Genomic DNA, 13,072 nt, shown 5'->3' with positions numbered 1-13,072 from the left:
TGGGTCCAATCAGATGACCCCAGGCGATAGTTTGATTGTGATGCCACTGCCTGCTGTGGATTTCTGACATCCTTTCCCATTGCCAAGAAGCTCAGCGCAGTGCTCAAGCTAACGGCAGGACCATACCAAGCCCCAAATCCCACCTTTGTGAGTCTGTCTCATGGAACACTCCAAATGCCAATGCCGTATCCATATGGATCCAATCAGGAGAGAAAAAGCACATCGTAATTTGAGCAGGAAAAATTTAATGTAAAGAATTATTGACTTTAACAGCAAACTGAAATAACGAGGATTCACCGGTAAAGTGCTTTGGAATTTATTGGAAGTCCACCTTCTGGGGTGTGGTGGAGTCATTCCCAGGGAGGTGCCTCACTGGAGGCACTCCTCTATGAAACTGACTGGGAGGTGGTGCCAGGGAAGCTGCTGACCACCTGGCACCTTTGAGGAGCCAGGTGCTGGGGAAGCCACATGCACTGCAGGGACCTGAGCAAGCTCACCTGATCAGAACCAGGAAGCAAAAGCCTTTCCTTCTGTAATGCCTCTTGAGCGCCCTCTACTGACCTTACCGTGCCAGTTAGCAAAGGAAAAATATTTCAAAGGCTCAGATCAATTTTCACAGAGCTAACAAGAAAGCTGAATTTGGAGCTGCGAGTCCATAAATCGCTAGGTGGGAACACCACAGGACTTGCGATGCTACCAGCATTAAGCGAGTGTGGGCCAGGATGCTGTACCCTGTGGGAGCTGAGTCGTCCCACACAGGGAAGAACCACCCTGTAAAATGCCAGTAGCACCCCATTATCAGTCAGGGTCCCGGCAGGAAACTGTTGCACACTCAAATGAGGATAATTTGAGAAGAGTCTGTTGACAAAAGCCAAAACAAGAATTTCTGGACATAGCAGTGGGCAAAGTCGGGGGAAACCACGAGGGAGAGTGCAGCTTTCTGGGGTGACTTACAACTGAGCCCTGACCTCCCCAGGCCTGAAGAGGCAGGAGGAGGAGGTGACTGGAACTGGGAAGGAGGGGAGTGTGTGGGAAAGGCTGCCTGACAGGATGACAGGAGTGGTGATTTTCCTCCCAGGGTGCAGCCAGCACCTCCCTCAGGTGGGGGAATAAATACCATGACCTCCTGCTCTCCTTCCCCCTGAGCTGCCAGTGCCGCACCCCTCATTCCACCCCACACTGAATGAACCCAACTGAAAGCCAGAAGTATGGAGAACTGTCAGACACTCAACACAGCTCTGCTGAGATCCAGCTTGACGGGGAGGAGGCTGAGGGCTAGGCAGGGATGGACCCGGCTGTGTCCTGAGACTGTTCCTCCGGCCCCAGCTTCAGGCCCTGGGCCCAGTCAGCCCCCAGAACATTGCAGTTGGGCAGCATCTCCTCCACCAAGATCTGAGTGAGGCCCGGGTTGGACACGGCAGGGAGGTCGGAGATGTCCAGCCTGCGGAGGTTCCTGAGAGGAGGCAAGAAGGGGGGGAGGCCCGTGTGAGGATGGCATGTGTGTGTGTGTGTGTGGAGGGGGGTGTACCAGTCCCCACTTCAACACCTAGCTTCCTAAAATAAAAGCCTTCAAATGTCCAAGTACATGAAATCCACTGTTAGTTACAAATAGACACCTCTGGCTCCTACTGTTCTGCAACAGTATAAATACCATGGAGTTCTCATTAAAAAAAAAAGACGACAAACTAGGAGTCCTTCCATCCTCCCAGAGATTTCTTGCAAGTATGTGCTGATGCAGCACACAGCTTGAGGTCTGTCATGGAGGCAGGTGATACGGGGAACCACCCAGCAGTGCCCCCTCCCCACTTCCTCTCCCGTATCTGTGTTGGGTGGGAGCCCCTGCCCTGGTTTGGGGCCCAGCCTGTGCTGAGGTCTCACTGGAGGTGGTGGAGGCAGGCGAGGCCCCGTTCAGAGACTTGGGGGCAACCGGCCAGTGAGAGCTCCTGCAGTGAGCCAGCCAGCTGGTAGAGGCGGCTAAGACACCAGTCATCCACATGGGGACAACGCTGCAGCGACAGGGACTGGAGCTCCTTCAGGGCCACTGTAGGGGGAGAGAGCAGATGGCACTGAGGGCCCTTCTGGAGCCCACCACAAAAGGGAAAATGCAGAGCCGTGCCCATCTCCACTCCATCCCACCCTACCCCACTCACAGAGGTTGTCCAGGCCTTGGTAGTTGATGGCACAGCCGCTGGCATCGACAGCCTCTACAGGCACTGCCTGGAACTTGAAGAACTCAAGAGAGAAGCGGCCACGGCCATTTGGCCGCATCCACTCCTGGCCCTGAAACCTGGAATGGGAGACAGGGAATGTCAGCAGGGTACCCTGCCTCTCCCCAGGCCTCCAGCCTCTTGAGAACGCTCGCTAGCCCCGTACAATAAAATGATCGTATTGCATCTGGTGCACTTACTACATAGCAGGCCCTGGACTAAGGGCTTTACATGTCTGGTCTCATTGGATATTCTGACAATCCCATCCAAGATGGAATGTTTGGTCAATTTTACACACCTGGAAGCTGACGGCCAGAGAGATTACTAACATAAGAGAAAAGAGCTGTAATACAAGAATCCTCACAGATGGGCAAAAGCTGAGACATTTTCAGATACATCGACTGTTTCTAAGGAAGGTGCTAGAGGAAGTGCGCAAACAGTGAATTTTAATTGGAACCAAGATGTGGGGTGGATGGAGTCTACATGAATTGTTTTTTTCAAAAAAGAAGAAAAAGGGGGAAAAAACCCAAAGGGAAGGAGAAAGGAGGGGGAAAGAGGAAAGAAAAGAAACACATTTATTGAGCACATGTGCTATGCCAGGCCGTGTTCCAAGTGTTTAGATTGCAAATGTCTCTCAATCTTTACAGCAAACCCTGTAGGTTAGATACAACTACCATCCCATTCTACAGATGACAAAACTGAAGCTCAGGAACAAGCCCCAAGTCACACGTCAGTAGGGGGCAGAGAGCAGGGACTCATGGGGAAGGCTGTCTGACTGCAGAGCCCAGGGCTCAGAGAGACGCTCTACCACCCCCTCCAACCCCCTGACACCTTTGCTGTCATACTTGACTGCGCCTCCCTGCTTCAGAACGAAATAGGCGGCTGCGATGTACGGGCCGTACTGCTCCTTGACATAGGTGAAGGATCTGCCAAGAGAACAGGAGGTGAGGGTGAGGCCTGGTGAGCACCGCCCCCATCACCATGCCCGGGTGCTGCTGGGGGGTCGGAGTCCACAGCACCAGGACTGACGGACAGGCAGGCAGACACACAGACAGGCAAACTGAATCAGGCTGTAAATATTTATTGAGTGCCCATTAAGTGCTGGGCACTGAGGGACAGTGGCGACCAAGACAGATAACTGTCCCTGCCCTTGTGAAGCTATCTTACAGTGAGAACGGATAATAAACCAAGGAGTAAAAGCGAATTGCAGATAGTATCAATTCCATAATGAAAATAAAACACAGGGGCTGACGAGGAGTGGTTCCGGTCAGGGGTGGGGACTGGGGAGGCTGATTTAGTTCAGGTGTTAAGAAATGCTTCTTGGAGGAGGTGACACTTGAGCAGAGATCTGAGTGGTGAGAAGGAATACAGAGGTCAGGGCAAAGCCTGCCAGGCCAAGGGAACAGCTAGTGCAAAGGCTTGGAGGCTCAGATGAGGATGGTTGAACAAAGAGCAATAAGGATGCCATGTTGGTGGAGGTGAGGAGAGTCCTTGGCAAGGGTCTTAAAGCTCAGTAGAGGCCAGGCTTTAGGGCTTGGAGTTTCACTTTTATTCTAGTTGCAATCAGAAATCATCAGGGGGTTTTAAGCAAAGTGGTAATGTTATCTATTTTACTTTCTTTTCTTTTTTTTTTTTTTTTAAGAAAGACTAGCCCTGAGCTAACATCTGTCACCAGTCTTCCTCTTTTTTGCTGAGGAAGACTGGCCCTGAGCTAACATCCATGCCCATCTTCCTCTACTTTATATGTGGGACACCCACTCCAGCACGGCTTGACAAGTGGTGTGTAGGTCCGCACCCAGGATCTGAACTGGCAAACCTTGGGTTGCCAAAGTGGAACATGCGAACTTAACTGCTGTGCCACCGGGTCAGCCCTATTTTACTTTCTGAAGAATACTTTCTTCGACTGCTTTGTAGACCCTAATAGACTGCAGGGGGCAAAAGGTGACCAGTTAGGAGATGCCTACGCTAATCCAACCATACAACGAAGGGGCTCAGACCAGGCTACAAACAATGAGGAGGTGAGAACTGGTCAAATTTACGATATTGTAGTATTTTATTGATGGACTGGATGTTGGGGCAGAGAAGAAAAGAGAGGAATCAGGGATGACTCCTTAGAATTTGGCCTGAACAACTGGGTGGGCAGTGGTGCTGTTTATTGGGATAGGGAAGGCTTAGAGGTGAGCAGACTTTCTTAGGGGGAAATCAAGGGCTTGCCATTAGCCATGTTAGGTTTGACATGCCAGCTAGACCTCTAAGAGGAGATGGTGGGCGGCAGGTTGCCTTGTGAGCTGCAGTCCTTGGGAAGGGTGTGGGCTGGAGATGAAGATGTAAGTCGGCAAGGCTGGTACTGGAAGTCACAGGGCTGCCTTGGAGTGGCAAGGGTAGGATCTGGGTTCTGCCTGGCAGCAGTCTTGTAGGCCAGGGGTTCTCACCGATTTTTCTGGTGCACCTTCGACACCTGCTTTCGAAGCAGATATTCCCTCAGAGCCTGCACATCATAGAACCGGTCAGCCAGGAACTGGAGCACCGTCCTCCTCTTCCTCTGATTGCCCTCTGGGGCCACTGTCCTGCTCAGGCCACGGATGCCCCTGGGACCTCCTTTCCATATTGGGGCCACCAGGTACAGGGACTAGACAGGAGAAGAGGAGAAGAGGGGCTGAGACTGAAGCCTCCTGTGAGAGACAGGGCAGTATCCCCCTGTTCTTGCTCCACGAATCTCCCCACCACCCCCACAACGCTTTGCGGCTTACTAAATTCTCCTTTCAGAACTTCCAAATTCTGCCTTTAGGAGCACCCCAATTTCCCCACGTTTACCCAAGTTCTTCCCCTTAACCAACCCTAAATTCTCTCTTGGATTTGGTCAAATATCCTTGGTTTTCCCAAATTCTCCCCCAACCCTTATTTTTCTCTCAACATCTCTATTATCTGACCTCTTAATTTCCCATAAATTATTTCCTTAATTTTATCCATTTCTCCCTGGAGTCTTCCTTAATAAGCCATTTCTTTCCCCAAAATATAATCTTAATTTCTTTCCAAACCACCCTTAATTTACCTCTTAAAGCCGCCAAACTCTTCCTTCAATTTCCCCTCCAAAGTCTTCTCTTAGCCTGTCCCAATTTCTGTTTTTGCCCCAAATTCTCAGAATAAGTTTGCTCAAATCCTTATCTTCCCTCAAAATTCCTCTTAAGCCTCTTAAGCTCCCAACCTCTTACTTTCATTTTCCCTAAATCCACTCCTTGATTTTGCCCAATTCTTCCTGAATTCTCCCCACGAATACTGCAAATCCTCTCCTTAACTTTCCCCAGGTCTTTCCCTTGGAACTCCCAAATTCACCTCTAGGTTCCTGCCCCTTCCCCCGCCATCATCCCTTTGGTTTTCCATCTAAATTCCTAACTCTCCCACGAGTTTCCCTCACCCATACCTTCCGGTCTCCTACCCTTGGAGCTCAAAGACCAGTTTCTCCGCAATCCCGCAAACCCTCTTCCGCTGCAGGTCCCACTCTCGGCCGCCCAATGACTCCCTGGGCCCCCAATCGGATCCTTCCTTCCGATTGGCTGAGGGGCCATCTTCGGAACACACTTCCTACTTCCCCATTGGTTCCTCTCCGCCAAGTCCCCGCCCCGCTCCCTCTCCAAACGTCCTCTGCGACCAGCGGCGCTACTTCCGGGCTCCTGAGGGCCACACGTGTACACTCCCAGCGCAAGGACCAGCGGAGGAGCCTCCTGCTCCTTCTCGCTTCCTGCTCCCTGGGCAGCGACAGAGTCCCTGAAGGCAGAGGTAGCAGAGCGGATTTCAATTTTGGGGACTCCAGGAGCGCCGGTCACCTACCGCCTTGGGCGCCGCCATCTTGATAGGATTACGTAACCGGAAAGGGCCGGTCTTATTCCACCCGCCTAATTCCGGCTAAGACTTCTCTTCGTACGGCCACGCCCCCTCCGTTTTCCAACCCTCCTCGTAAAGGCGCAAGCTCTTTTTACTCTTGGGTTTAGGGATTGCTGGGAGCCCTCTCCATGGGCCTTAAAATGGGACTCTGCAGGCTTTCCCTAGGGGAGGGTGTGCAGCACTTCCTGGTGGAGGAGCGACCTTCCCCCCGACTGTGCTCACAGTCCCCCTGAACTTGCTTGTTCCTTCAGCTCTCACTGGCTACCTCCGTAAAACAGGGAATGATGTGACTGAGAAAGTGACTGTCTCATTCTTTAAGCCAGGGTCAGGGAAGGGAAAGGTCGAGGGTTTTGGTGAAGTTAAACTTCAGGGCAAGAGACAGAGGTGAGCTCTCAAGACTAGTATTGTGATGTGTTCTCGATTTCAGTTTGGAGTTCAAGGCTAGATCTCAGGGTGAAGTTTCAAGGTGAAGTCTTCTGGATAGAATTATTCATTCACTCCCCAGGTATTTACTGAACACCTACTACGTGTCAGGAACTACCCTGGGTGCTGAGGTTACCGTGGTGAACAGGACAGACCAAGTCCCTCTATCAGGGAGTTAACATTTCAGGCAGGGAGAAGATGGGTAAGAAACAAATGAATAAGCAAGATAACTTCAGATAGTGTTTGATAAGAGGCAAATAAAAACAGGCAATATAATAGGGAGTGACTAGGGGGCAGGGCCATCAGCAAAGGCTCTCTGAAGAGGTGCCAATTAAGTGGAGGTGAAGATAAGAAGGAGACAGCCATTCAAAGATCTGGGGGAAAAGTGATCCAGGCAGAGGTAACAGCCAGTGCAAAGGCCCAGAGGTGGGAACCAGCTTGCAGAGAGAGGTAGGAGACTGGGTCAGAGTGGTGGGCAGAAAGCTGACTGCTTTATTCCACTCACATGGGTGTGTTATGATCTGATCGACATTTTCTAAAGATCATCTCTGCCATGTGGAGAACAGATCTTGGAGGGGAAGGGTGGAAGCAGGGCTGTAGCAAAGAGGCTACTGAAATAGTCTAGACAAGAGCTGAATGGGGACAGGAGCAGGGACGGGGTGATGGAAATGGTGAGAAGTGCTCAGATTATGAGTCTATTTTGAAGAGCATGCCAATAGTTCAAGAAACTGAAAGGATAGTGATGCCACTTATGGAACTGGGGAAACTGGGATTGGAGCATGTTTGGAAGAGCAGGGGTAGGCAGAATAGTGTCCCCTCCCAAAATATGTGCATCCTGATCCCTGTGAATGTGTTACATATGTGGTAAGGGGAAGATGTGATTAAGTGAAGAATCTTGAGATGGGAAAGTTACCCTGGATAATCGGGATGGGCCCAGTGTAATCACAAAGGTCCTCTTAGATGAAGGCAGGAGGGTCAGTCAGTAGGAGACGTGATGAGAGGTGCAAGAGGTTGGAGTGATGCAAGGAAGGGGCTGTGAGCCAAGGAGTGCGGGTGGCTTCCAGAAGCTGAGAAAGGCTAGGAAATGGGTTCTACCCTAGAGCCTCTAGAACCCAGCCCTGTGGACCCACTTTAGACTTCTGACCTCTAGAACTGTAAGAGAATAACTTTGTGTTGTTTTAAGCCACTAAGTTTGTGACAATTTGTTACAGGAGCAGTGGGAAACTAATACAGTGTTGTAAGTCCCAACTCAGAGTTCTGTTTTGAGTATATTCACCTTGAGATGCCTGAGGCATCCAGGTGGAGATGCCGAGTAGAGGTCTGGAGCTCAGGAGGGAGGTCAAGGCTGGAGTCACAGACTTGGGAGCCATTGATATACAGATGGAATTTGAACACCCTGAGCCTGAAAGACAGATTCTAGCAGAATGAGGCCCACAGTGTGTCCCAACCTTTCCCACAGCCGGGCCAATGCTGATAGTGATAATATCTGTGGGCAAGTCTGTGGTTGGTAGAATTGGCTGTTCCCCTGTAGGACAGCAGCCTGGACACTGAGGGGTCATCCTCTTGGAAGCCACCATTGGCTGCTCAGGCACACTGGTTGGGAGGCCCTGGATTGGCCTGAGTGGAGTAGAGGGAAGGACCAAGCAGGGGGTTAACCAGGGGCCAAATGGAGAAGAAGGCAGCAGAGGAGACTGAGGAGGGGTAGGAGGAGATGAGACCAGGCATTCAGACATCAGCACCCACAAGAGGTCAGGCCCGAGAAGAGGTAGAGTGTGACCTCTGCCAGAGGGGCTGTGGTTGGACCCTTGTGCGCAGAGTTGAGGTTAGACGTCAACAGGAAAGAAGAAACACACGAGGCTGCTGATTCTCACTGCAGAATGGACTTTGGGATGCTATCCCAGCCTCCTCCTCCCCCACCTCCGCTCTGCCCTTTCCTCCCCCCACCCCCAAGCTCCCCAGGGGACTGGGTCACTCTGGACCTTGCTACTTCCTGCTCCTGGCTGCTGTTGCTCAGAGACTATGGAGCAGTGGAGGCAGCTGAGGCAGGCTGGACTCGTGCCCCCAGGGCTAGGCCCACCTCCCCCGGCCCTGATGGCGGTCCCCCCAGCGGGGAGGGCTGATCAGACCCTCATGTCCCCAGGGTTAAACACTGAAGGTGTCTGGGACCGTCTTCTGTGGATCTGGGAAGAGCTGGTGAGTGAGAGGTTTGAAGGGGCAAGAGATGAGCGGTGGGGAGACAGAGAGAATGGATGAATGAACAAGCATGAATGGAAATAGAAGGGGCTAGAGATTGAAAGACAGACATTGACAGACAGGAATAGAGAAATAGAGAGAGAGATAGATACAGAGAAAGAGATGGAGACAGAGACATAGAAAGAGCCGAAGACTGAGAGACAGGAATAGAGAGGGACAGAGACAGAGAGACCCAGAAAGAGAGAGAGAGATGGAAAGCTGAGATTGAGAGCAGCAGCAGAGACAGAGACTCAGATTAAATCTGAGAGACAGAGAGAGGTGGAGACAATCAAAGGCAGGAGCAGAGAAATAGAGACAGACAAAGAGACAGGGATATGGAAAGAAAGAGACAGAGACAGACAAGTGGAGACATAACAAGACAAGGAGACATAATAAGAGAAACAAAGAGACTTAAGACTCAGAGACACAGAGAGAGAGGTAGGGACAGTGAGGGACAATGAAATGGAGAGACAAAGACAGACAGAGACAGAGATCAAGAGACACTGGGAGATCAGGATGGCACTTAGGGTCCAGGGACACACTGGGGACCCCACCCAAGTGTTGCAGGCCTGGATTGTTTAGAAAAAATATTTATGACACCTTTAAAGATGGTAAGGTGATAGGTGTAGGGACCACAGCGATGGGATTTTTGCAGTAGAAGAGAGAGAGAATGGGCTCAGCTCTGAATACAGCATGGGCAAGTGGGGATTTGTAGCCAAGGAGCAACCGTCAGTGGATGGAAAATTCCTAAGAGGACACATCATGGGTAAGGGGGGATTCTGGTAAAAGGCCTAACGGGATTCTTGCTGGAGGCAGGCCAGGGTGATCAGACAGCACTCCGGGGATGGTGGAGGGTGAGCAAGCTGACCAGATATGGAGGTTGATCAGATGGGGAGGATGGAGGATGCTTGCTAAAACTGGATTTTACAAGGAAGTGCACAGATGGGTCTAGGAGAAGGTTCAGGAGCCTGACTCAAGTTGGGTCAAGCAAAGAATATTGTCAGGACTTGAGCCGGGACCTGCTCCCACCCAGGTTCCGGAAGGGGGCAGCTCAACTGCTTGTCCTTTGGGGAGGGATGCCCATGACTCCCCCTTCTCACTGGTAGGGGAACCTCCGCCGAGTGGACGCCCAGCTGCTGGGCCAGCTGTGCAGCCTGGGGCTGGAGATGGGGGCGCTACGGGAAGAACTGGTTGCCTTCCTGGAAGAAGAGGAGGAGAAGGAGAGCATCGAGGAAGAGGAGGAGGGCAAAGAGCCCGAGCGGAAGAAGGAGGAAGGACACCGGGGGGCCTCCCGCCCAGCCCACTGCCACCGCCTCCCTGACTTTGAGATGACCATCTGAGGCCCTGCCAATGTGCTTCCGATTGACAGGAATGAGATGCAAATTTATGCAAAGAAGAGGGGGGATGTGCAGGTCAAATCAAGTGAAATGTTGATTTGGAGCCCACATGTGTTCCTTGAACAAGTACTTTCTCTGAAGATGTCTGAGATGAGACTGAGGGGTTGGCCTGTGAGCTGTGGGCATGTTTGTGGGTGATCAGGGAGGTTTGTAGAGAAACTCTAGGTGTATTTGCAGAGGAGCCGCAGGTGTGTTGCAGAGGAGAGGTGGGTCTCTGGTGGAGATGTGGGTAGATGGCTACTGAGCACCTGAGACGTGGCTAGCCCTAATTGAGATGCTCCGTATGTGTGACATACACACCAGATTTCAAAGGCTTGGTATGATAAAGAGATCAAACATTTCAACAATCTTAAAAATTAATAACATTGAAATGATAAATATTTTGAGTATATTGGGGTAAATAAAAAGATTACTAAAATTAATTTCACCTTTTGTATTTTTAAAATTTTTTTATTGTGGTAAAATATATATAACATAAAATTTACCATTTTAACCATCTTTAAATGTCGAGTTCAGTGGTGTTGAGTACATTCACATTGTTTTGCAACCATCACCACCATCCTTCTGCAGAACTCTTTTCATCTTCAAATTGAAACTGTCCCCATTAGGCCGGCCCTGTGGCCGAGTGGTTAAGTTCACGCGCTCCTCGAGGCGGCCCAGGGTTTCACCAGTTCGGATCCTGGGCGTGGATGTGGCGCCACTCGTCAGGCCACGTTGAGGCGGTGTCCCACATGCCACAACTAGAAGGACCTGCAGCTGGGATATGCAACTATGTACCAGGGGGGATTTGGGGCAGATAAAGCAGAAAAAAAAAAAAAAGATTGGCAACAGTTGTTAGCTCAGGTGCCAATCTTTAAAAAAAAAAAAAAGAAAAAGAAACTGTCCCCATTAAACAACGCCCCATTCCCCTCTCCCAGCACCTGGCAGCCACCATTCTACTTTCTGTCTCTATGAATCTGACTGCTCCACAAACCTCGTGTGAGTGGGGTCATGTGTTTGTCTTTTTGAGTCTGGCTTATTTCACTTAGCATAATGTCTTCAAGGTTCATCTGTGCTGCAGCATGAGTCAGAATTTCCCTCCTTTTTTGAGGCTGAGTAATAAGTCATTGCATGTACCCACCTCATTTTGTTTATCCATTAATCTATCGGTGGGTACCTGGGTTACCACCTTTGGGCTATTGTGAATGCCATTGCTATGAACAAGCGTGCAGAAATGTCTGTTCAAGTCCCTGCTTCAATTCTTTGGGTATATGCCCAGAAGTTGGATTTCTGGATCAAATGGTGATTCTATGTTTAATTTTTTGAGGAACAGCTTTGCTGTTTTCCACAGCAGCTGTACCTTTCACATCCCCACCAGCAATGCATGAACGTTTAGATTTCTCCACATCTTTGCTAACGCTTATTTTCTTTTTCTTCTTCCTTTTTCTTTTCATCCTAATGGGTGTGAGAAGGTATCTCATTATGTTTTTGATTTGCATTTCCCTAATGTTAAATAAGATTGAGTGTCTTTTCATGTGCTTATTCATCTGTTTCTTTTAACATTTTCAAATGACTGCTACAAAATTTTAAATTACATATGTAGCTCCCGTTGTATTTCTATGTCACAGCACTATTTCAGACATTTGAAAATGGAATGTGGGTGTGAGTAGATGAGCAGGGAGGGTTTATAGATGTTCCCAGAGGTGTTGCAAATGTGTCAGACCTCCCCCTGCAGGAGACAGGCTGGTACTGCGGGTGGTGGCTGAGGAGAAGCTAGGCTGCATACGGAACTCTTGCCCAGGTCCGCGTTTGCAGAAAAGATGCCCAAGTCACCAGGTGGAGGGTCCAGACTGAGGAGAGGCATCTCTTCAGGGAGACACTTGGACATTCATAAAACCATTACTCCCAGTGAGGACAAACACTCAGTGATACTTTGGAAAATTCTTCATCACAACGCTGTCTAGTTGGGAGTGAGGATGTTCCCAGAGAAGTGAGATGTTGGCAGAAGAGGTGCTGAATCCCTGTCTATGAGGATATCCTCCTTAAAAATAACCTGTTGTTTTTTGTCCCCCAAGTCTGGGGTTGCGCAAGGGGAGTTTAGGGGTTAAGACTCCATCCCCACACTGGTCCTCCTTTGCCAGCCTTAGCCAGATCTTAAGGTGCTGGGAGCTCTGCTGTGGGAGGGCTGGAGAGGATGTTGGAAGTCCAACCCCAGCACCCAGGCAAGGGGAAAGACACCTGAAGAACATGCAAATGAGCAGCTCTCCCTCTCTTTTACTTGGCACTCTAAAAAGAGGCTGGGGGCAGTTTGGGGTCTCTTGGCAGCTCCATTCAGGCTGTTGGAGTCACAAGGGCTGAGGGAGTGGGGCTCCATGCCACAGAGTCTGGGTCACTCTTGGAGGGGGAGACACTGAGAAGAGCCTGGAGTGAGTGACTTGGGAAGGAATGCTCAGTATTCAAGGACAGCGTGGTGGGTGGCTCCTGATGTCTGGGTGGGAGTTGCTTTGAGCCATGGCCTTGGCCACAGAGGTGACATGTATGGGGAAGACACTCAGGGAGTTAGGGTGGATGTGGTTAGCAACACTGGTACCATCCTCAGCACCACCCTGACTGAGCTACAGCCAGCAATGACCAAGTCAGCTCCAGGCCTGCCCTCCTGTAGCTTAGCCCAGCTAAGGGGGAGAAAGCTCTCACCACACAGGGACAGCCAATATGACCAGGGCTGGAATGGAGGGCCCAGAAAGAGGGGTTGTGGCTGGGATAGGGGAGGCACAGGTGGCTGAGGGACTCAGATGAAGCAACAGGCCCAGCCTTAAACATCAGGAAAGTGTTCTTAGAGGAGAACCAAAGGAATAAATGTAAATGAGCCAAGCAAAGAAAGAGTGTATGCTTCCCAAGCAAATGGGAAGAGTGCAACAAGCAGAAAACAGCACATGCAAATGATCCAGTGAC

At 50.4% G+C, this 13,072-nt stretch overlaps 2 protein-coding genes across 2 annotated transcripts; one reads left to right on the top strand and one right to left on the bottom strand.

Annotated features, from left to right (window-relative positions):
* Positions 1-224: 224 nt before the first annotated feature.
* LOC124233852 (distal membrane-arm assembly complex protein 2-like) lies at positions 225-6,078 on the bottom strand. The gene is made up of 6 exons (XM_046651105.1): positions 6,036-6,078; positions 4,640-4,836; positions 3,053-3,133; positions 2,151-2,287; positions 1,879-2,041; positions 225-1,453 (listed from the first exon to the last, which is right to left on the bottom strand). Exons 1-6 carry the CDS (start codon positions 6,051-6,053, stop codon positions 1,276-1,278), a joined length of 774 nt encoding a protein of 257 aa, XP_046507061.1. The 5' UTR covers positions 6,054-6,078; the 3' UTR covers positions 225-1,275.
* A 2,434-nt stretch (positions 6,079-8,512) lies between these two features.
* Positions 8,513-10,553, top strand: LOC124233851 (glutamate-rich protein 4-like). The gene is made up of 2 exons (XM_046651104.1): positions 8,513-8,705; positions 9,851-10,553. The coding sequence occupies exons 1-2, from the start codon at positions 8,532-8,534 to the stop codon at positions 10,082-10,084; spliced, it is 408 nt and encodes a 135-aa protein (XP_046507060.1). The 5' UTR covers positions 8,513-8,531; the 3' UTR covers positions 10,085-10,553.
* The last annotated feature ends 2,519 nt before the right edge of the window (positions 10,554-13,072 follow it).

This window comes from Equus quagga, unplaced genomic scaffold (assembly GCF_021613505.1).
Source record: "Equus quagga isolate Etosha38 unplaced genomic scaffold, UCLA_HA_Equagga_1.0 262_RagTag, whole genome shotgun sequence".
Lineage (NCBI taxonomy): Eukaryota > Metazoa > Chordata > Mammalia > Perissodactyla > Equidae > Equus > Equus quagga.
This window is presented reverse-complemented; position numbering and strand designations above follow the sequence as displayed.